General features: G+C 39.4%; 2 protein-coding genes across 3 annotated transcripts in view; one reads left to right on the top strand and one right to left on the bottom strand.

Moving 5' to 3' along the window:
* The window catches only part of palm3 (paralemmin 3), a 36,155-nt gene extending 25,805 nt beyond the window's left edge, over positions 1–10,350 (bottom strand). The window contains exon 1 of one of the 2 annotated variants that reach the window (XM_053330938.1): positions 9,843–10,350. The gene's annotated coding sequence lies outside the window, so the exon portion shown is untranslated. The remainder of the gene's footprint in view (positions 1–9,842) is intronic. The other variant, XM_053330936.1, reaches the window with a different exon arrangement.
* A 7,245-nt stretch (positions 10,351–17,595) lies between these two features.
* The window catches only part of LOC128368202 (phospholipid phosphatase-related protein type 5-like), a 49,385-nt gene continuing 41,647 nt past the window's right edge, over positions 17,596–25,333 (top strand). Inside the window, exons 1-2 of the mRNA XM_053328979.1 lie at positions 17,596–17,830; positions 22,149–22,259. Of these exons, the coding sequence (XP_053184954.1) occupies positions 22,149–22,259 (111 nt within the window). The 5' untranslated portion in view covers positions 17,596–17,830. The remainder of the gene's footprint in view (positions 17,831–22,148; positions 22,260–25,333) is intronic.

Genomic DNA, 25,333 nt, shown 5'->3' with positions numbered 1-25,333 from the left:
CTTCCTGCTTTATCTCCAAAAACATTGTGCATAAACAGTCACGTATTAGTCATCATGATAAGAGGGGAAACAACATTTTTTAACCTTGAAGTCCAACATATGTGTGTATGTGTGAGTGTTGTGAGTATTGTTCTCAAGATTATAAGTTTCATGGGAAACAGAGACAACGTGACAGGGCAAAGATATCCTGACTGATGATCATTACACCCGCTTGTCTGGGAGTTTACTGAACAGTAAGTGTGATGAATGGTATGCTGTGTAATCAATGTAGACAGTGTAGCTGTAATCATAGCAATTTCATAAAACAAGAGTGGAATTCATCAAGTGTTTGTGTAATGGTGTAAAATTCCAATGAAATAAGAGAGAGGAGGAGAGAAAAAATACAAACTGAAACAGAAGTAAAAGGTCAACACTTTTCAGAGTCTTTGTTCAAACAAAGCACAAGAACATGGACGGCCACAAGATTGAGTGAGCTGCCTGCATGACCTGCGTCACAGATGATAAGTCGGAAGAAGCCGGCAGGCAAAAAGCTTCAGAAATAAGAAAATGTAAAGGAAGAACGGAGGTAATGAACAAAAGAGAGATAAGACAGAGAGACATCATATAAATGGAAACTCCTGCAAGGAACCAGAGAGGTTAAAGCGAATGAGAGAGCATGTAGAGGGAGTGATGCGCAAAGGGGGAATCACAGACACCTGTTCTGACAAGTCCTGACAAGACATGTGAGGATGTGACACAGTATAAACATTGTGTCATGTTTTCTCCCTCAAACCGAGCTTGATGACACATGTCAAGTTCACACAGAGACACCATACAATATGTGCCAGCCTCCGTCTTGTCAGTATCTTACACGCAGACACATGCACAAGGATTTCACAAGAACAAATGTGTGAGAGTTACTTTAACTGCAGTGGTGAAGCTACAATGCAGTTACAACCTTGTAAGTGCAATTTCTTTAAAAAATAAGAAAAAAAGGTGATATTCATAGTTTGTGTTTTTGCATCTGCTTGTCTCAATCTAAAAGAGTGATTCCTACTGTTCTAAATAATTTAGCTGCACCTCACATCCTTAGTTTAAAATAAGTACATCTTAAAACTGGTAAAAATCTGTCATCTTTAAGGATAGGTTCACAGTTTTTCAAGTCTGTCCTAAAACAGTCAGGTGCCCAAATGTTTTTTTAATCATTCCTCCTGTTCATACTGGCCATTAAGAACCATTTATAATATACTTTAAATATAAGTGATGGGGGAAGAAAATCTACAGCACTCCTGTGCAGAAGTGTATTTAAGAGCTATTTAAAGCTAATATGAAACGTCAGCCGTCCAAATTACTCAAATCAAGGCGATATCTCCCAAAGTGACTCTTTCTAGGGTTGTTTTTTTTGTTTGTTTCAATCCTTCCACTGCAGCTAAACAGAAAAACAAAAACTAGGGATGTGAATTTTGTTTCCGAATCACTAATATTGAAAGCACAATTGGAAGGGACTTTCTAACAGTCAGTGTGAAGAGAAGGAATGATTACAGCAAGCAAAACATTGTGATGCTGTCCTAACCCTTAACATGCTTTATGCCTTTAGTGAGGATAGGAGGGACTGTGGAGCCACTGCAGCAGGAAGGTTATTACATAATTTCCTCCATCAACAAAATATGGACGTTGAAGTGCAATTTTCAACCAACAGCAGCACTTCAGAGGCATAGTGCACCCTCAAAATATTGCTGAAATGAAGGCAAAGTGACCTTTTTTTAACCTGAACTGGCTCTGCTCACTGACACACGCTGTCAGTGTGGATCTTCATTGAAATTACTGGCTGCTGGTTATTTGTTCATGCTGCTATGTGGTTTAATCACTCACCATGTTGTGCACTACAACATACCCTTGAGGAGGTTTAATTGTGTTAATAGAAAGCAGGTTTTGACAGGTGGCGTTCCCATAGTGCAATGGATTACAAGAAACAAAAGGTGTAAATTGAGTCTGGCTGAAAGACTAATCAATTTCTAAAAAAAATGCCACATTCAGTGATACTCATCATGCAGATAGATAAGAAAAAAACACACACAAGGAAATGATAACTTCACTTTTGGGATTTTCTACTAACGATTTTTCTGACTCCCCACTATTCTTGTTGGTTATAGTGTTCTCTTAGCACTTGGAGCGTGTGTAAGACATGTATTGGCTTGCTTCAGTGATTTGTCTGTCTGTGTGCACAGGATTAGTATGTGTGTGTCAAACAGGTTTGGAGAGGAATGCAGGACTGGTGTAATCCGGTCTCGGTTCATTTTCGCTATTGTCATAGCATCAAAAGCCTGCAGGCCTGTGTGCTACTGCCGCGGGGCCTCGTAGCTCCATTGAACACATTACCTCACACAACACACTGCACCCTGTATGAGAATTCAACTACCATCAGGACAACACAGCACAACATTGCAGATAAAACCTTTAAGATGCCGTAACAAACTCTCTATCCCTAAAGACCCTTACAATGACAAGCCAAAAGGTTGTTCAAATCTATTCTACAGAAAGTGTCCAGTCACCTAGTGAACATCTACTCAGGCAATCTAATGTTTAACCTTAGTCCTCCCTCATCATTATCAGTGTGGACAAACCAGCTGAAATTCCAGCCCACTTTTAAAGAAATTCTAGTCAATACACTCATCATTCAGTCCAGAGCTATTTCCCAATCATGCATTTATGAAGGCAATGAAGGATGAATTCACATCAAAATGGCATGATGTGTTAAGTGAAACATAAATGTAATAAATATTCTTTGAAGCACTGATGGAACTGGGCAGTATTGATTGAGGAACCATGAGCCCTCCTATTTGTAGCAGTAAACTGACAACATCTCAGCTGTGCCATGATTTTACCTCAGGTCTGTGATTAGTTCAATGTCAGTGGGGCTCTCCCCAAGATAGCGAACCCAGATTTCATATTTCCAAACATAAATGAGAATTTAAAACATCCAACAATTTCTTGTCTATTTCTTAAATAAGGTATATTGCTCAACAAGCTCAAGGCTATGAAAGGAATCATGACTGCTGCTGTTTCTGTTTAATATCTCACAGAAGTACTTTGAAACATTGAACTGAACAATTTCCGACAGAGTCATGTTCCATTTCAAGAGACATAACCCTTGCTTTATAGTCAGTTTTTATTAAGGTATTGAAAAGGGAAATCTTGCCACGTTATATGTGGATGTCCAATCAGCATTGATGGTAAATGCAGTCAACTGAAGCAATAAATTCCTCAGTGTGTGCAATACTGACTGAGACAATTGAGTTTCCCACTCACAGAGCTTCTGATGTCCGACCAACAAACCCACTCTGGCTCAAATAAATACGGCTGAACATCTGAGTCAGCTAAAACAATGTAAAATGTACCCTCGTCCATAACATCGCCTGCACTCATATTTCATTTGGAAATTCATGTCGGAAACGTAGCTAGTTTGTGAAAGAAGCGAAGAGAACAAATAAGTTTTATTTCTGAACTAGCAATCCAAGCTGAAACAGCCTATATATTTCTTTCTTGTCCTTAACTACATCACTGTACACATCAAATGACAGCGCTTGTGCAAAAACAAAAACTGTTCTTGAGACACTGACAACATCATCATCAACAACAATAACTGCAGGTTGTTTTTCACACTATTTCCCTAATTCAGATAGCTAGAGATAAGGCTGAAAATAGTCAAAATGGGTTTTTATTTCAGTCCTCCTCTACTCTTAACTGTCTTTCATTTCTCTCTCACTTACATCTCCTCTCATCACTTCTCTCCTTACCTCTTTTTCAATTGTAATATACACACAGAAACTGTATCTTTTAATGGTGTATGTTTCCATCTTTCAGTTTTTCTGTTGAGTTAAATACATTTTTTACAAACCTCAAGTGCTAAGTAGGCTAATGCTGGCCTGTTTCATTCCAAATTAATCGACAGTGCTGCTCCATCGTGACTAAAAGTTCTTTAAAACTCAGGAAATTCATGTCTGACAGTTAATCCAACATTTCACAAATTATTTACAAAGCAGAATTCATTTATAATACACATGATTCCTGAAATAATGGAACACTATACTGTAACATTTGGAGAAACAGAACTTCTTCTAATGGACAACTTACATACATCTGCTCTTCCATGTAAATCTTTAATGTTGCTGAAGTGTCTGAGGTTTAAAAAGGCTGAAATGATCAGGTTAAAAATAATTAAACCTATGTACATTTTTTAACCCACCCTTGCTTTACAAGTCATCAATATCAGGGTTAACAGTCCTGGGTGGTTCCAAGGACCACTGCACCCTGTATGAGAATTCAACTACCATCAGGACAACACAGCACAACATTGCAAACAAAACCTTTAAGATGCCGTAACAAACTCTCTATCCCTAAAGACCTTATAATGTCAAGCCAAAAGGTTGTTCAAATCTATTCTACAGAAAGTGTCCAGTCACCTTGTGAACATCTACTCAGACAATCTAATGTTTAACCTTAGTCCTCCCTCATCATTATCAGTGTGGACAAACCAGCTGAAATTCCAGCCTACCTATAAAGAAATTAGAGTCAATACACTCATCATTCAGTCCAGAGCTATTTCCTGATCATGCATTTATGAAGGCAATGAAGGATCAAACACTGTGGGGTTTCAATAACAACAGCACTTCACACCACCACCATGGCTGAACCAGGTTCAATGGGCTGGTAAAGAGGAATGCTCCCTCTCTCTCTTTGGCAACATTATGTTCTTCAAGTTTACGCTAAGGTCATCAACACATCTAGGAGAGACAAGATATACTCACTTGACCTGGGCAATCAATAATATCAGTTGTTCACCACTGACTCCACAACATCACAACCGCTGATTACAAACTCATTATAAGGCTGAATGGAAGACATGTTTTTTTATCCTGTAAGGCTGATCTACAGCTAGAGAACACTGGATTTGATTATAATGCTGCAAATGCTGATTAATGGAAATCAAACAAAACCAGAGAGTGAGTGTAAACACATTACAATAAACATGTCAAGATAACAGCAGACATGAGGCACACGCTTCTTAAACTACACGGGACAAAAGGTTAATTCACCTTTGTTAAAAATCAATACATCATGAACAGCAGTATCCATAAAAAACTAATTACAGGAACTCAAGCCATTACAGTACTCATAACTAGAGCAAAAGAGGGCTAACAAGGCCACATCACAGTGTGGGAAGGCTACCAAATATGGACTACTGCTCCTCCCTGGATACTGTGTGATTGACAAACTCATTAATTAGACAGTCGAACTTGAGAGAATGGCAGCTTGTGCTGATAAAGCTGTCAAGTGAAGCAGCACAACAAAAGCTGGAATATATTGTTTCACTGAACGTCAGATGAGAGGAACGTCTGTAAGCGGAAAATGAAACTAATTCCAAGCCTCTTTGAGAGCAAAAAGGATATTTATACAATACTGTATACCTGGTTTGCATTTCAGTCAGGATGAACATTGGGCAACAGGTGAGCTTCTTCCAAATTAGTTGTGAGTTGGGCACATTTTTCACCATTTAACTGACTAGACAAAACCATCACACATCACACAAGATGTGCAACATAAGGCAACTTGCTAGCACCGCTACATTAACAACACTTCCACCAAGACACCACGCAGCACAAAACGTGGGCCGATTCTTTCATTAATGTTTTGTTATGTTGAATCAATTCAGTGCATATAAAGCTAATGCATATCCAATTTTGAATGTGCTCTGCCAGCATTTAAAATACATCCCCACACTTACCCACACAGTAAACAGACATCATTCAGGTAACTGTACAGTTGTGGGGGTTTTCTGTCACCTGCATGCTGAGCACCATGTCTAACCAGACACTGTAACCTAGTAACCACATGCATGTGGTGTTATTTTTGTGTGGTGTCTTGAGGTTGCATCATTTATGTTGTCCTCTTGGTTTCATTTGCACATATATAGTATATGAATACCTAACCATTGTTACATGTGGATGTCCATCAGAAAACCAGACTAAACTCCTATTTTTCTGTTTTTTATAGCAGATAGAATACAATACAATTTATATATAAAATATTAAGATTATTCAGTCTCAGTTTCCTTTAGTGTTAGAAACTGACTCATATTATGCAAGGGCCACTAATGACACTTTCTCACTATACAGTTCTAGCACTACTCGACTACAGGGTACAGGGAACTGCTTCCTCAATGGGGACTGCAAATATTAGATTAGACTTTAAAAAGGAATTTGTGAGAAAGAAGTCAGAAAATGTGTGGAAGCTGAAATATGATCCTGCCAGAGACTGCTTAGGTCTTTGTTATAGTTATCTCCTCAAACCATTACCTTCATAACCATAACACATTACTTAACTGTCTAATCCTTGTCTTGCCTTGTTTGATTAATACATTGTTGGTTGTGTCAAAAGTGTGTGTACAACATACTGAAGATGGTAAATGTTTTTCTTTCGGTCCTCCTCTGTCAGACAGGACTTTGAGTAAACAGATTATTGCAAATGAAAAGAATACCACACACAGACACACAAGCAAAGTGACTGTATCAACACCACTTTCTACACCTATACATAACGCAAGAGAAAGAGGACAGAAAAAAGGGGGAGTCTGTGATATTGAGACTATAGTTCACACTTGAACGTTGGGGCGTGGCTGGCATGTCAGGTATGCTGAGACTAACAGAATGACATAATGCAGAAACCCACTGCAGGTTAGATGAGCTCATGATGGAGTCATTTGGCATAAGATTAAAACACACACATTAATATTAACAAACACATTACACTGACATGAACCCTGACAATATTCTCACATTTAGAATAATCAGAGTTAATATATTTTTATCAAATCATGACTATAGTGGAGCACTTTCTTTGACTGTCGCTCTTTGAAAAAATATGATGGTGTCATAATGGGCTTTAGGAAATTGTAAAGGTAATTTTCTCATATTTTCTAGACCAAATGATGAACACTCAACATATCAACTGAATAAATTGTTTGTTGGTGTTATCTCAGCATTTGTACAAAGTTGTTCCTGTGACAGCATTGTCTCTTCACTTCTCACATCTCTTTACCTGTAAAGAAAAGACATTTGTATGTCAGGGGTCTCAGAGATTTGTTGTTTGCAGGTGAAACAACTTTGTTTATGCTCTGCCTGCTGAGTCTAATCTCCTGCATAGCCATAATAATAACAGCCCTGAGTGTTTTTTGTGCAATCTGCAAACAGACAGTCAGAACAGTGGCTGCGTGACATAAAGAGAGAGCTTGAGGTAGATCTGTGAAACTGTGAAATTGTAACCTCATGAGGAGGGGGGCTTCATTAACCAGAATATACTTACTATACAGATAGTTCAACCCATGTAAAACAGCTTTAATACAAATATAAAAATGTGCTAATAGTCACAGAGGAGTTAGGTTTCTGATGACCATGCTTCAGTTTGTAATGGGGAGAGATGAGAAATTCCAATATCAGTTAGACTGAGGACAGAGAGACCGAAAGACATGGAGAGCTGCAAGAGATGTGGCAGTGAGGAATTTCCCTCCTGCTGAAAATTCATCCATCACCCAGTTTGCCAAGCAAAGAAGTGGTGGATTTCATCACTCCTAGCTTCTTCTTTGTCTCCTCCCCTTTATCTTTCTGTTTTTTAATCTCCCCCTCTGCCTTGTCAGAGTCTGACTCTCTCCCTTCAACAAGATTTGAAAAGATAAAACCGTGCTGATTGGTGGTGCTGACGACCACACAGTTTCTCCAGCCCTTTTATCTGCCTTTAACAGCTATCTCACCCACTCTATCCCCCCCTATTCTCCTTTTTCTTCTTTGCACATTTGGGTAGATTTCTGCAGATTCATATCAAAACCAAACTGCTTTGCAAGTAACTAGTATACTGACTTGGGTTCCACGCTATATTTTGGATGCAAGAAAGATAAAACTTTTCCGCTGAATAGCAACAAACAGGCCAGCAGATAAGTCAAAGACACTACTTTTTGTTGCCTTGAATTTGGCTTTGTTACATGTGCACCAGGAGGATTTACTTACACATTGAATATCTTACTTGATTATTGCTTAGACAGACATGACCTCAACCACTTCAGGGCTACAATGGATTCAAGATAACATTGTTCTGATAGTCACAATGCCAACTAAAATACTACTGCCAATAGTACATTCTCATCAAACAAGAACTCTGGTTCAATTTTAACATAATATCTATGAGGTGTTTCTAGCATAATGTGGGATATTTAAATTTTGGAGTTAAGAGATTTTCAATCTAGCTTTTAACAGGAGACATTTGTGAGCTTAATGAGTAATCATTACCAAACAGTAACTCTCAGCATGCAAAGATGAAAGGCAACCACAGTCGACACAACATTCAGTAGAGGCGAACAGATAAGAACAAGGCAGCAGTGTGATAAAGTAAAACTTGGTTTCAGTCCCCTCTTATTCTGAATCTCAATCCACTTTAAGAGAGAATTTAAAAGACAGTGACATATGGACATTAAGCTGTTGTATAACAACCTGCAAGGTTCCTGCAAAGCTGATCAAATTAATTAGGGATCTCTGTATAATTTACAGTATTAAATGAGTTTTGCCAAGTTTTCTGAAACATTCTTAGAACAGGAGGCCTTGTCATCATGTGTCTTGAGGATTCCTATTTATTGTGTCACAAAACAGCAGTGACGGCCCGTAATCAGCTTGCTTCTTTTGCTGCTGTCACATATTTTCATGTGTCCTGCACATTGATCCCTTCTGTGCAACTTCTCTTTGAAACCACACGCATAAGCATGTTTGTTAATAAACCTTTGAGAAAGTAAGTCTTTTCTGAGAGTCAAATAAAGCCAGAGGTGACTAACACCCCTTGGATATAGCTTCAAGGCCCTCCACTCTTCAGGCTGACACACGAGGAGCCCTGTTGTCAGGAGCTCCTGCTGGGATCCCTGCTTGTAAATCAGTATGCTCAGCTGCATGCTAAGCAGGGCCTGTTTGACGGGTTGTAAGTCAGAAATGGGCTCTTTTTCTTTTTTTTTAAAATAAAGCTTACATTCACAAGGTTACATAGCTGTGGTTGAAAAGTGATGATATGGCAGAATGTTTCCATAAAGTAGGTAAGTGAGTCATGTATATGAGAATCTGAAAAAACATGTGTGGTTAATGCTGCTTGATGTGTGTTTTGTCAGTGAGAGTGTGTGTGTGGGCGTATGTGTGTGTTGGGTGTGTTGGGTGTGAAATGCAGCTGCAACAGCAGTTAGAAAGGTGTACAAGATTGCCCCACTGTCTTAACTACTGCATGATAAAACTGTTGTAAATGTCCTGCAGACTTGGAGGTGAGGATTTAATTACTCATAAAACTCACCACAGACAAACAAAACTTTGCAGAAGGGAGCAACAGTTGGTATTTTATAGACAGAGAAGTGCAAGAAACTACTGTACACATATAGCAGCATATTTAAGATAAGACTACAATAACTACAATGCAGTGGTGTCTGTAAACTCACAACTGTTCACAATGACATGCAGTACATGTGCCAGAAAAGTGAGGTTGGGTCAGGATTAAAGAAATTGAAGTGTCAGAGTGTCAGAGCATATCAGAAGATGTGACTTTTGAACAGCCAAATTATATTTCAGAGGCTTAATCAATAAGCTTTTTGCAATAGTTAACAGAGGTCAGACAAGTCAACAGCTGCTGGGGCTGTCCAGCTCTGGCTGGGCTCACTTCCACCAGCTGGACAAGTTTCAAAAGGTGTCAACCGACCACGTACACCAAACTTGTAAAAAAAAAAAAAAAAAAAAAAAAAAAAAGAAGAAGAAAAAAGTTCATTAAAATAAGTTGTTTTTTTAAACAAAACTTACCTGTTCAAACTTGGCCACTTGGTATTTTAAGTCCAACAATGTGAAGTAAGAAAACGAAAGTAAGCCTGATTAAAAAATGGACATACGATGGACACGCGTCAGAAAAATGCGTAAAAAGGAGATAAATCCTCCCTCCAGCTCAATGAATTATGCGGCGAGAAGAGGTAGAAAAACGACACGAAGTTGCCTGTGTGGGTGAACACCTGAGTAGCCTCTGCACTCACACTCCGAAACGCGACGCTGCCCACGAGAACAGCGTTGGATTTGCCAAACTTTTACGCGTCTATAAAGTTGCTTTCAGAGAGGAGGTCGCGATATCGATAAAACACGAGGAGTAAACCTTCCCTTAGAGCCGGGCTCACCACATCCCTTCGTGTCTAAACCCGTCTCCGAGGAGGAAAAGAGTCGGGTCTGGCCGCCGGTGGTTACCTGACTCCAGTCATTAGTGAGGCCAGCCCTCCGCCCAGCACCCACAACAGCAGCTTCATGTTTCCTGTTATGCTTTAATGAACTAAGCAGATAAAACAGCTTTCCTCAACAGCAAGTAAGCAACAGGTTGTTTTCTGCTTTAACCACCAGCATGACCTGCTATCTGCATATTGAGAATAATGCAGCAGAGAAAAACGAAAGGGTATAGAACAACTGTTTAAACCAATATTCACTTTTCTGTTTGGCTGGTTAGAGTCAGGCTGTAAAAGGTCAGAAGATCAAATAGTATAGAGTCAACATGGTATAATCCCCTGCTCTTATATCAGATGATGATGGCCATCAAAGCATAAAATTGTAAATTGAATCTTAATCTCAGTATTGTATTGAATGCAATCATATCAGTGCAAGTTTAGGTGCAGCTACTTAACCACAAAACACATCTCTAGTCTCAGTATGTGGTTTGAATAACAAGGGCTCAGTTCAGGTCATGTTATCAGATATGATCTGAGTGGTATCTGTGCAGTGACAGCTAATATTTGTACTGTATGCTTCGGGGTAAAGGGGCATGTTATACTAAATATGCAATACCTAGCATTATGTCTTTTAAACCATAACATGTTCTATACACTTTTCTCTGTATGAAAGGGTGCCTCAAAAGTATTATCACTTTTCAACCCAGATAAATGATTCCACATCTGCCTTTTTAATGGGAAAATGAAAATATGGGTCTCAAATGAATATATCTTAATTGTGTTATGCTAATATTCAATGTTTGTGCCTTTGAGAAATTCTCTCTTACATATTTAAAGGTGGATTCTTGATTATTAAAAAAAATTATACTCTATCAAAATTTCAACAGTCTGAAAGCAAAAACTAAAGGTTTTTGGAGGTAAATGTAACATTTTGCTTGTTGTAACAGTTAAACTGGATTAAGCAGTTTTTGATCATGAAGTGGAGCAGAATGACACTAGTTTATGATGTCCTGCTAACATGCTAAAACTGCTGAAGCCAAGACCACTGGTGTTTTTATTCTGAATTTGCTCACCAGCTAGAGAGAAGCAAATACCTCGGCCTTGGTTTACTGTCTGTTAGTTTTTTTATCACCAGTTATACAGTAACTGACATTGATAGTGAGTGTTAGATATAAACAGCTGTCTGAAAGCATTGCACTGAGTACTATATTTTGAAGAAAATATGAGTTGAAAAATACTGATATCATGAATGAGCATTTGAAAAGTTTCTATGAACTGTTGTGAAGCTGGATTCTGCCATTCTCTGCAAATGAGGACCTTTTGGGCTTACTAGGGGATGAGTGTTTCATTGTTCTTAACAAACTAGTTTTGTTGGGTATTTTTGTATTTTGAAATATTTTTCCATAAATAATACACACATCCACCTAGAACTGCTAAGATGAAGGATTTAAGTTCCAGCTCTGGTTTTCTGAGAGGCTATGTTATGTCTCATGCTTGGTTTTGTTTCATTCTTAGTGTTTTATTTGCATATTATTACACTTTGTTTTGTGAGTTAAAAGGCTTTAGTTAGATAGACTGCAGGCAGGTATGTTGTCAGTCAAGACCTTTTATGCTTGGTAGTTTAAAATTATGCAGTGATTCAGCATGACCTGATATCTGATTACACCTTCATCTATTTTATAGACAAAGAGATCATTTGCAATATTTATTCAAAAGGGGTTTATTGTGAGCAGATTTTGCATATAATTGTAACCATACTGGCTTTAGGCTATTCAGCACCAAATATTCTCAAGAATTTAAAACTTTTAAAAGTCCCCTTTTGCTCTTGTTCAAAACTGATATTTTCATCTTTGTAACCCTACTCTTCGAGATGTATCTTTTTGTTTTAATGTTTTAATAATTGTTAGATATTGACTTGAGATGGTTTTCCCTTGGCGGGATTCTGGATTCTCGCATGATGTTGTGATCTCGCTAATCCAGCTGCCTCTCAATTTTATACCATTCAGACCCAAAAAACAAAAGATATTTCCCTTAAGGGTTCTATATTACTTCAAGTCACATAATACTTAGGTTTTAATTCATGAGTGACAGCAAGGACAGATCACAGGCACCATTCAACTACTGTATAGCACCATGAAATAAAACTAGGCCAAGTTATTTTTATGTATATTTCATTATAACTTACTCATATTTCATTTATACCACAATATACTTGAAGCTCATTTTCTTGCGATTAATTGCTTTTTTAATTTGTCTAAATCTAGGGTATGAACCCCTGAAGAACTATCTTAACATCATCTTCAGTGATGGACAGAATTTTAGCCTCATAAATTACAATTTAGCTGACCTGCGCTGTATCTTTTTTATAATCCCATTTTGCTAAAAATCTGATTAATTCTTTATAGCTGAAATTCCCTAGCATGGCAATTTGAAACGAGAATGTCCTTGGCTGTGATCCACAGTGATAGTGTATGAAATGAGCACATTCACTGACTCGGCCTACTTCTGATTCCCCAAGACAAGAGAGTCTTCACATGAACAGCCAGACAGTCCAAGCACGCAGGCTCATATCACACAGCTTTCCCTTAACAATCTCTCACTGTCTTTTGTGCATGTGTGCGTGTGTTTGTGGGAGGATTTGTTAGTATAGCAACCTTTCCTTAACAATACTGTGTGCGTGTGCTTTTGTACCTGTATTCATGCATACAAGTGCCAGCACCTTCTAAATACTGCTCTTTGTTAGCCCGTGTATGCGCTTGTATCTGCCTTTGTAGTGTACTGAAAGAGCTCTGCTTGTGCATTTGTGCGCATACAATACACATGTAAAGAGGGAGCGAGACCAATGTGTTTCTACTTTGAAGCAGATTGCGTCAAGTGCTATGTGGTATTTTTTTAAGAGATAGAGTTATCTCTGTCAGATTCCGCTTAGGTTGTGTATATTTTTCAATGAGATATTGTGAACAAAGAATGTCAGGGAAACCATTAACAGGGCACATGCTTGTTGAGAAAAAGCCACAAGCTTGTGTTGACTAGCTGAAGGACTGTCTGTTTCACCACTCAGCCACCCTGGTGCCATATAAGTGACTGTGAGAACACTTAATGTGAATGCAGACTTGAATTTGTATGTTTGTGCACATGTGTAAAGGACAGCTGCAACCCTCCTGAGACAAGAATGTCACTATTAGTTGATTCTACAACAATGCCCTTTTTTTTGTATGTGCCAGCGTATTTGAAATGGTTGATTTTACTAAATTGTTAAAGATACAATCGTTATGATTTTCACCATATCAAACACAGCTGATAACTATTTATAGCTAGCGTATAATACTGTTGTTTGTATAGTGAGTGGCAGAGTCTGCCATGTCCACCCTGGATTCAAATGCCATGGTCATACATAAGGGATTCACAGGAAATCTGTAGGCATACTGGACAAAATTCAGAGGACAATTTGGGCACATATACATACTCTGTGTCACGTTATGATGTAACCTGGAGGGTAAAATAACTGTTTCCAGGCATATAGCTACAATGATTTACAGTATGAATATATCACTTGTCTTCTTCTGTTGTGTCTCCTACAGATTAACTGCTCAAAGAGCATTTTTCTGCCTTCAGTTATCAATAAACATGTCGTTTGGTATTCTGGGACTTGTATTTTGCTAAATTAACCAGAAGTGAAATATCAAGTATTATTACTTTAAGGTTAGGTTATGGTTTAGTTTGGTTAACAAAAGGATTTACTAGTTAGTAAGCAGTTCCCTTTTTTACGTATCAGCAAACATGGAGCACCTGTTCACTGTTGTTTGGTGATTGGTAGGTGACATACAGTGGGTTTTTCAAACTTCTCTGTTGAAAACAACTGCAGCTGTAAACGATGGAGCAGTAGGGAACTACATAGTTGCTAAGTTGCTGGTAAAACAAATCAGACACTATAAAGCTCCAAAGAGGTGAGGGGAACTGCTGAGTCAGGTCATAATTCTCTGTGGTTTTGTCTCATATGACCTCTTTCACATACAAGTAGTCTCATGATCCATTACTGATATAAAAATATTGATTATAGCCACTTTAAGGTTTCTTTAGTGTTAGTGTTAGGCATCTTGGATAAGGTTAGGGAAAGGTTGTGATTAAGAAGGTTTGTGATGGGAAACAAACTCTGGTGTTCTGGATGAAAATCGGATGTGCTGCCCACCCATACACCACCAGACCTTCTCTCACTTACATTTCACCTCGCTGCATATAGAGCTACCTGCTCTGGGTGCCGGGTGGAAATTGTGAGGTGCGGAATTGTCTCACATTGCTGTAATTTCCAGGATACTGGGCTGGAAGAAGGTCAAGAGAGGACAGGTGAGCTGCAAGTGTGCATGTGTATGTATGGGCATTTCTGTTGCACTTGTGTGTGTATAACTGTTTGTAGGCCACACACGTCCACCCGTGTGTACTTGCTCTATTTACAGAGTCCTATGGTGTCTTACCTTCCCCGTTTGTCCTTGACTTAGACAACTCCTCTCACTCTTTACATCGCTGTAATGTATGATGCCACTTGAGTTATTGTATCACATACATCACTCTATAAGACCAGACAGGTGTATCTAAAGGCCTCAACCATCATGAAAGAGACTGAAAACTGCATACCTGCAGAGTATGAGTTAAAATGACTGGGCAGATAATATACAGTAGATGTCCTTTGGGAGGCTGTAAAAGACAGATATTAATGTAGACACTAAAATATACTGCAGTTGTTTCTACATCCTTATAAGGACCAGGTGGTGTTATGACACAAAAGTGTTGCATCTTTGGAAAATGTCTACCTCTCATGCGGTTTTAACAGTGTTGCTTTTGCCACAACATTATTGATACCATAAAATAGGGGTTAGCAGTTTTGGACTATTAGAGTTTATTCAAGTGGAAGTACAACTATGGTAGTGTGAGTACCTAAAAAGGAGTAACTTAACTTGTTTGTTTGTTCTTATGTGAGTTTTGACATTTTATCAGAATGTGCGTGAACATATTTTCGTTTACATCCTCAACTTCTGCACACTAAATGTTTAGTCCCTGCAGACGGCATTTAGTCAGGCTGGTTGCATTAGGTGTGCTTTTGTGGCAGCTTGTGAGAGGGAGATCATGTACTGTAGGTATGGGAATTCAATTGTTCATGGGCAAGGCCATTTTTAAGTGCCATTTGTTTCATCTACATTTAATGGGCACATTTAAATGTTTTTCAAATTAAAATTTCTGTGTATGCGCTTTTCCTGGCTTGTCATTATACTCTATGAATGCAGTGAGTTACCATGGGAACTATGATATCTGTGACACCACGTGATTTGATCCCTCATTCTCAGGAAGAAAAGAAAAAAATACACTTCACTGTGAGTAGTCCACAGTCCCTCTCCAGCTGTGAGTGATTTGTTTGAGTGCAGAAAGAGGGTTGGCAGAATTTATGATGCTGTTTCTTTACACATTTGTCTGAAAAGTCTTCTGTAAGAAATCTGCGTATATTTGGAAATTTGTACTGGTAATAGGTATGCCTTACTTTTATATTCCCCTGAGATTTAATTCCTTTTAATGCCATACTCTGACTGCACACTTAACCATAATTGTTCCATTCAAACTGGATTTCAAAGAGATTTCAAGACAGTTGTTAATTTGTAATACATATGGCTAAATATAAGAGGAGATAATATTTACTTTCCTAAAATGTTAAAAGATTAGTTTGACCTTTTGAAAAATATCCATATTCACTTTCTTTTTTTTTGGCATAGACACCTTTATTCATCAATAGACCAACAGGAAACATGGGAGAGAGAGGGGGTGTGACATGCAACAAAGGACCTCCAATTGGGATTCGAACCGGGGTCGGCTGCATATATGTATGGCATGCGCTCTAACCACTCGACCACCTGTGCACCAGCCATGTTCACTTTCTTAAGCTAAAGTCAGAAGATGAAAAGTTTAACACCACTAATGTTTGCTAGCTAGGTAATAATATCCTCCTACCAAAACCTCTAAACATGTTATCTTGTTAACACTACTTTCTGACTGACTCTTGCTATCACGTGAGGTTGCCAGGTAACCATGAGGAACTCAGGCAAGTTAATGTGTCTGACCAAGAAATAGTCCAGGGCCTACTCACTGTATCAATCTTCTCAATTAACTCTCAGTGAAAATTAGCAAATAAACCAAAATGTCAAGCTATCCTCCTGCCTTTAGATCTGAATACATTTCACACAATCTAATATTGAAGGCAAAGAACTCTACCAATCTGTATGACAATGGCTTAAGGGAATTTCCTAGTGTCCAGCAGTCCACCAGTGCCAGTACAGCAGGCTTGAACATGTATCAACACACACATGTAAGCACATGCACAGAAACACACACTCTGTCTCTGTTTTAGCCTTGAAAGAAGCAGAGGACACATACATGCTGTTATGCAGGTATAGTCAAGTGCATACACACACAAAAATAGCCAAAAGCTGCAGGTGAGCTTGCACTTGTGGGCCTCTGACCCACATAGAGCCATACGCAGGATGCGTCCCACTTTTCCTCTTGACAATGCAAAATTAACCCACTGTGTAGTGTATGATGGGATGAGATGGATTGCGATCCCCTGCTCACCTGAGCTCACATTGTCATTCATAATGAGTAAAGAGCTACACTGCTCACAGACACAGATGCACACAACAATACCAACACAATACTTTATGAATGCTCATGGCTTTTTCTTTTACTGCTTAGACTTTCCATTTTCGCATAACACACACACACACACACACACACACACACACACACAATACCATAGAAACACACACAAACACAAAGCCCATGGTGTCTGCCAGTATCAAAGTGGTTTCATGGGGTATTAAAGTGCACAGTATCTACCGTTTTAGCCACTGGGTTGCCTCAGCCTCTGACACTCATACAGACCCTCCCTCTTTCTTTCTCTCTCTCTCTCTCTCTTTCTCTCTCTCTCTATTGCTCCCCCTGTCTCTAGCTCAGCATCTCACATGCTTGCTGCTTTCTGCTCTCACTTTCTCATTCCCTCTTCCCACTCTGTTTTTTCCTCCTCCTCGTTGCCTCTCCTCTTCCTCTTACACACAAGTATACAGATGCACACACACACACACACACACACACACACACATACACACACACACGCTCTCTCTCCTCCTCTCCTCGTATCCACCGGCAACTGCGCTGAGCAGCAGCCTCCCTCACCAAGCCTGTGGATCCTTTCACTTGACTAATTAGCCTTGAAGTGCTGTTGAAGATCATCATATTTAGCTTAGCGACCTAGCGGCAGAGTGCAGACAGATATAGACTAGGCTGGCTGGAGGCAGGGTGCCTGGCAGTGGGCAAGCTCTCTATCTCTCTCTATTCACACTCAGTGCTGAAGGCTTCTCAGTGGCGGAGCGGTGGAAGTGAGAGGTGGTTTTGCTTTGAAAGAGGCAAGAAGGGAAAAGAGGAGAGACCACAACGAAAACCACAGAATGGGAGTCTGCTGCAAGAGCAAATCCTCCTAGAGACAGAGGAAGCAGTGGCCACTGTACAGCAACACTGTTCATCAACATACAGAGATCTAAGGTGAGTTTTTAAATCCATGTTTTTTCTTGTCGTTCTTTTTGGAAATGGCTTGTCCCTGAATATGTGTGTGCTTATAGAGTGTGAGAATGTGATTGTGCATGTCTCTGACCCACATTGTTGAACCTGAGGTGCAGCACAGCAGGAATTCTGTGCAGGATGATCTCTCACTCTCTCCCCCCCCTCTCTCTCTCTGTCTCTCTCTCTCTCTCTCTCTCTCTCTTTCTATCTCTCTCTGTCTGTCCCTTCCTGTCTTACACGCACACACACACACACACACAAACACACACACACACACACACACACACACACACACACACACACACACACTTGTGCTGCACCACTTGTTGGACAGACATTCAAGTTGACGTGATGAATACTAGAATATATGTCCATATGAGCCATATGTGATACTGTGTGTATGTGTGGGTCTGTCATAGACTACTTTTGGGGACAAATTTCAGATTTAAGACCTATTAATTGGAGACAAAAGCTGTGTCTCCAATTTAATGTTGTGAAATGTAATTTCCCCAAAAGTGACTATGTGTGTATGTGTAAATGAGCCTGTGCATACAGGTGTGTGGATATCAGTCTTTGTATATTTTTGTGCACCTGTGCCTGTGTGCGAGCGTGCGTAAGTGTGTGTGTGTGCCAGCCAGATAGTGAGTGGGTCTTTTGTTGCTGTGGTGCCAGAGTGAAGCTTAAGGATGCAAATCATTGTGAACGACATGGACAGCAGCACAAGAGACAATCAGTCACGCCAGCCTTATGTCTGATTGCTTCTCACTGCTTTGGAAGATGAGTACATAAAGGGAGACCCAAATACTGTATTTACAGCAGATAACCTGCTGTATGTGTATGCATCTATATATATATATATATATATATATATATATATATATATATATATGCGCGTGTGTGTACGCATCTTTTTATCTTCTGACGAACATGTACAACATGTTCTCTCTTTTCTTAGAATCAATGAACACTGTTTTATTAATCAAACCACTTGAAGCAGTAGCAGAGGCTTGACTATAGTAGAGGCTTGTGCTCATATTAGAATAGTGGGTTAATAGTGGGATAGTATCTCCCATGAGACAGACAGGCAGTAGTGGGGGAAATGAGGGTGAAAACACGTATATCATCTGCCGCATGAATAATTAACACACTTAAACACAGTGAACACTTCTGCACTGCTTTGTGAATGTATATATATATATGTGTGTCTGTTATCACTCAGCTAATCATTGCACAGTGCATAGACATAAATCCAGTCTCTCACCTACAGAAAATGCATATGCATGTAGTGTAAACCATGTATGACATGAAAATTTCTGAATTGAATTCTTCGATATTTAGAATATTTGCAGCCATAAACATGCCTCATGCAATGCTATTAATAGAGAGCCTCGATGATAAATCTATGACGTGGAACAGAAACTGCAATGAGGGACTTCACTGCCAGATAATTTAAGTTCAAGTATGTGGACATTGTGACAGTGCCGGAGGTGATTTTTCAGAAAATATGATTTATAATCCCAAAATCTTGCATGTTTAAACTGAAGAGACCATTACCCGGTGTCTTTAACAGTCACAAGCCTGGTGTGTGGGTTATGAACTTCTCTACAAAAGCATACATGGCTTAGAATGGATCTCTCTTAGTCTGAACGCTGTTGAATGTGCTGTTAATCTTCGATAACATGCTATGAGCTAAAATTGTCTGTTAAACTGTTCAATATGAGAGAAGATGTAAGTATATTGAGGTTTGGGAGAGTATTGCATCATTAATTCTTTAGTTATTAATGCATATACTGTGGTGCTCTTTCAAACATGTAGCAGAAATAATACAGTTTACATTTTCTTTGTCACATGTCCATTTCTTCTTAGTGCACCTGAACATTATGAATACTGTGTCTGCCTCCCCTCTCATCCATAACAACCAACTGATTGGGGAAAGGGCTGACATGGCGGCAGAGCTTTGCCCTCATACATAATTGAAAAGTAATGCACACCAAGGATTGTAGTGAGGTGCTGATCACTGGAGGTAAACTTGAGAGTAGGAAAAAGTGTCACACACTCTGGCTCCATATGCATTCCTCTTTTATTTAGATGACATAGATATGATCAACAATCATAGTAGGACAAAAGCACTGGAATGTTATTTAGGCCACACCTCAGTAACATATCTGATGGGGATTAAATAATCATGCTCTACCAGTAGGGTGAAAAAAACAATTAAGAGGCATTGAGCAAATCAAAACTTTAAATAAACAGTGACAGGAACTATACACAATCAAATCACTTCAAATACAGTGAGTGCTCCCAGCCATAACGTCAGTGAGATAATTGTTGTCAAGGAGATCAGGGAAAAGGCTCCACATCTGAGAGAACAAATGGGTGTTTGAATGAATAAAATTATATTGAATTCTGAAATATTGATAGAATCATGATTTCAAAATTCACAGTCCTTGGGGGAAAAGCATTTGCTGTTTGATTCAAATAACCCTGAACTCAAACCTAAATCCTTGTTGGGTGAAATGACTTTTGAGATTGGCTTAAATATAAAAAAGTGCTCTGTTGGAAACCCCTTATTAACTCAGAGCTGGGCTTCCTTTTTTACCAAAATGTCCTCACCATGTCTTTCTCCATTTCCTGTTATGCTTACAGTACTTTGGGGGACTGGAGCTGTTTTTCCTCAACTTCTACCTGTTTTCCCCAATCGCTATTATTTCCCACTGCTGAGTCTGCTGGCTTCCACCCCACCCTCCTTACTTCTGAAGAGTCTCCAAACGTCTGCATCATGACGTTGTCTCTCTCTCATCTCTGTCAGGCTTTTGTTTTTGATCATTGCTCCTCTGTTTCCACTCTACTTCTCCTCCTTTCAACCTCATTTCCCCCCCAATTCTTTTGATTGCCTACCCGTGGTGTGTGTGTGTGTGTGTGTGTGTGTGTGTGTGTGTGTGTGTATGTGTATGTGTATGTGTATGTGTATGTGTATGTGTGTGTGTGTGTGTGTGTGTGTGTGTATGTGTGTGTGTGTGTGTGTGTGTGGTTGATGCATCTTTGTGGGCATCTCTACATATGTGTAACTGGGTATGTCTGCGTGCGTGTATAGGTGTGCATTTGTGTATAAATAGATGTCTTTCTTTCACATGATAGATGGTAAAAGGGTTCTCTTTGTGTTCAGACTTGATTATCTGTAAAATTCACATGTAGCACAATAGCTACCAGATAAATACTCCATATGCAAATTGTCCAGCAAGTGTACTTACTATGATTTTAGATCTTAAATAGTCACATTGTCTGGTATAGACATCTTTATTTAGCAGTAGACAGACAGGAAACATAGGAAAGAGAGGGGGGTGTGACATGCAGCAAAGAACCTCCGACCGGGATTCAAACCGGGGTCAGCTGCGTATATGGCATGCACTCTAACCACTCGACCACCTGCGCGCCACCATTTTTTTTTTTTTTTAATTATGTTTCCCTACAATATCTATGCATAGCACTGTAACATTGTTGAGATATGGTTAAGTCTAGGTGGCATCTGGTAAATGTTAGGGGGAAAAAATGTGAATGTGAATTAAATACATGGTGGTGAAAACGGTTTTTACTTAATTTTGTCTGAATAGTATAATGACACATTTTGAGACAAATATTGAAAATGATCACAGATCCTCAACTTTCTAGGTTAAACACCAAATGATTCCACATATTGTTATTTGCCTCTTTGCTGTGACTCTACAGAGTGTGAAATTCACACCCTAAGATTTACTCTAAGCCATGCAGGAACTGAATATAAATAGACTACTATTTACACGCTTGTATCGCCTGGAACTCAAAGGGCTGTTCAGTGACTCATTATAGTCACAGAGTCTAACGCTAACAAAAAGAATAAATTGGGGTTCCAGTCAGATCTCTTCCCTTGCATATAAGTCAACATAACTTTTATCCGCAGCCAAACTTACAGGTTGACTTTGGACAAGTTTGAAATTCAGTGTCATATCATCTAAATGGCCAGAAATGTTATTGCCTCACCCTTATTTCTTAGTTATTGTTACACCTTGATATAATCTAGGTTGCTCTCAGTGTGAACACTGCAGTTACTGTTTAGCATTATAAACACTGATCCACATCTGTATTACCTTTACATGTCTTTGTTATCATAAGTTCACCATTTACAGTTTTAGCTTCTACAAAATATCAAGTAGTTCCTCATCTTACTGCATCGTAACTTTACATGAGGCACAATTCATTCATTTGACACAACCAGAAACAAATCAGGTACACTGAAACTTTACAATGACATTTGACCTTACAGATGATTGACAGTCGGCTGTCAGCACAGAGGAGGGAGATGAGGAGCCTACCCGCAGACAGATGCCAGCATAAGACAAGTACCTACATTGTGCCCTGCTTCCTCTTTGTGGAGGTGAGTGTTAAAACAGATATATGCCGCATATTTGAATATTTAAGTCTTGTTCCATATTTTTGTAGTAATAAGCCTACAACTGAAGGCGATATCTGTCATATTTGTACTAACATAACATGATTCTATTCTACAATATTAAGCTTTCATGCACTGATATCATAGCCTACAGTGTGCAAATGGTGTGAATGCCACGTGGCTGTGCATGAAAGGGGTTAGAAATGAAGAGGTTACTGTTTTTGCCCTGAAGGCAGTGGAAGTCTTGGAAGTTGGAGACAAACAGAGCAACCTGACGGACAAATGACTGCACATTGTACTGCCTTTTGCATATGAATGTTCTTTTCATTTTCCCTGTTTCACCCACTTCATTTCACATCTCTCTCTTTCATCATTTCACATGTTTCTCATGGCTTATTAAAAACAGTGGGTGTCAGTTGGGAAATCAGATGAATTAGCAGTCTCTGTTTTCAATTCACTGACTCCCAAAATAAGTGATTGATTTGATTAAATTGTCAATAGGGTAATTACCCACAGTTCAAGAATCACCTAGTGATAACATTCAGTAGGAGTGAAGGTGTTGGGACCTGTTGAGGTATTCTCCCAAAAAAAGCCATTTTGAGTGACCTTTTTGCTCATAAGCTCCTCGATTCCTTTCCTCTACTCCTGCAATCTTCCCACGACTCTTCTTCTCTCCATGTAATCCATAAATGACCTGGTGGAGTGCTCATGGCCTCAGCTGCATTTCCTAATTAATTGGCCTAATTAAGAACGGAAACCCAATTAGCCCGTGCCACTGGTAACACGCACCAAGCCTGCAGGTCCTCCGAGCTACAGCAACAATATCTGAATGAGCTGAATGAGCAGTTTTTATTATTTTTCATAACATTAACATTCAGTCTCTTCTTTTGAATTCAGCCTCACAATGTGATCTTATGGGGGTTATAATATTAAAATTTAAGGTTGGGGAAAACTGTTGAGTCAAACAGTGCTAAGAAAAGTTGACTGGAAAAGTCAAAAGTTCAAGTTTTGCAGTAGGTGGAGCTAACTGGCAAACAAGTGAGTTGAGGATAGATATGGACGTTTGTTGTTTTTATTTCTTTCTGCCATGTGAGAACAACTTAAAGTTGGCCTTATTTTGACTTTGCAAAAAAGTTTTTGGTGTAAACTAAATTTAGTAAGTAGCATCTTTATTTAGTCCCCCTGCAACAGCATCCAACTGAATCTCCTGGAGGATTTTCTTCAACCTTCTGCTCTTCTTCTCTTTCATTGCACTCATTCACTCATTCACAACATCCTCTTGAGAACTACTATAGCTTTTTCATCTGCTCTTTGTGCTACATCCAACGCATCAATCCTGCACTCTTTCTACATAACAATGTTTCCCAACACACCTCTGCATCTCTATATAGCGCAAATATCCCACAATCCCTGCAGGTTATACGCACGGTCTTAAGCTTGCTTTTATTTTCTTGCATTGTGCTTTGGTATTGGCTCGTTCACAGCATCCTCTTGAGGACTTGTTATGATGATTTTCCAGCTTTCCAATTTTTTCATAGTGTGTCTATAATATCTGCAGGCTTATCTGTCAGGAGTGCTCCTCCCCTCCCCCAGTATTCTCTTTGACAGTCTCTTGAGTACTGCCCAGTCACTCTTTTTATACAAATCCCGTGTATCACTACTCTCCAGCACTCATTCCCTTGAGTAATTACATCTTTTGTACCAAGGATCTCTCCATTATTCCCCTTTACTTGTAAAGCTTCATCTCCACCTCCCAGTCAAAAGCCTGTCTGCCATTGCAAAGACCTCCAGTCTCCTCTTCTCTCCTCAATGCTTTTTACTCCAGCTGTATTCTCTGGGGTGTCTATGACTTTTTCATTTTCTTCTTGTCTCTGTCCATCACGTTTTCCTTTTGCTCCTTCTCAGGGCCTCAATGAACCTTGTCCTCATGTTAACCTCATATCGCAGACATCCTCATGGTTGGGAAAAGGGTTGTTAGATGAAGCTAGAAGTGTCTCCACTTTTCACAGTTTCTTCCCATTTTGTCACCTTAATCGCTCCCTCTCTCCAGGGATGCCTCTATTGTTTTTTATTTGCTCGCACACAGCCAGAGGTGGGAACATATGAATCAGGTTTGACTTCAATCGCACCTGAATGAATATGCGTGCATGTCAGTAGTTTAATAAAGGGCATTTTTAAATTCAATTCCCCTATCTACTGTGTTCATATTGGAGCCACTTGCTGTAGCATAGCTCCCCCCGGAGGGCACTCACTCCTTTGTTGTTACATTAGCATCTCATTACCCGTTTCTGTTTTAATTCAAAAGCACAGTATTATTCCGCTTCTTCTCTCTCTCTCTTTCCCTCTTTTTCTCACTATCAGTTTATCTGTATGACGATGGCCTTTTTCCTCTCTCTCAGTCAGCCTCAGTCAGATCATTGCTTCTTGTCTTAAGGCTTGTATCTAACTTTGATTACTATATCTCTGTCTGTCTATATCTCTGTCTCTGTTCACAGTTTCCACCATCTCTACTCTCTTCATCTTTTTTCTCTCATAGTCATTATTTCTCATCCCCTTTTATTCTTCTTTTAAATTGTGAGAACTAGCCTAATCAGTTTCTTATATAAACAAGGTAGATTATACTCGATTTCTCTTTTAGTAGCATGGGGAGAAAACAACGTAATGGAAAGCAGATCAGTTGTCCCTCACTCTCTCTGTCTCTCTCTCTCTGTCTTTTACTCCTCTCTCATGTTTTAGCTCCATGCTGCTATCATTGCTGCTGTCATGCTGTGAAGCCACACAAGAGACTGGTCCGAGGCCTAACAGAGGCACTGCTTCAAAGGGCCCTCTTTAAAAAGTCATTTTGATACAACTGATTCCAGACTCGCTTTTGATACTGGTGGGTGGGAGGAGGGTTGTGAGTCGGTGGGATCTATTGTAGGCCGGGCAGACCTACTATGTAAATCTGTACTGAAGATGAGTTACAAAGTGCTCAGAGTGAATGCAAGTCGACTCTTTGAGTGGATCTTACTGAGCATACAACTTGTAGCCAGTGAGTCGTAGCGTGATATTAGTTGTAA

The sequence above is a fragment of the Scomber japonicus genome, chromosome 2 (genome assembly GCF_027409825.1).
Source record: "Scomber japonicus isolate fScoJap1 chromosome 2, fScoJap1.pri, whole genome shotgun sequence".
In the NCBI taxonomy this organism is placed as follows: Eukaryota; Metazoa; Chordata; class Actinopteri; order Scombriformes; family Scombridae; genus Scomber; species Scomber japonicus.
The sequence above is the reverse complement of the archived record's forward strand: the minus strand, read 5'-3'. Positions and strand labels throughout refer to the sequence as shown.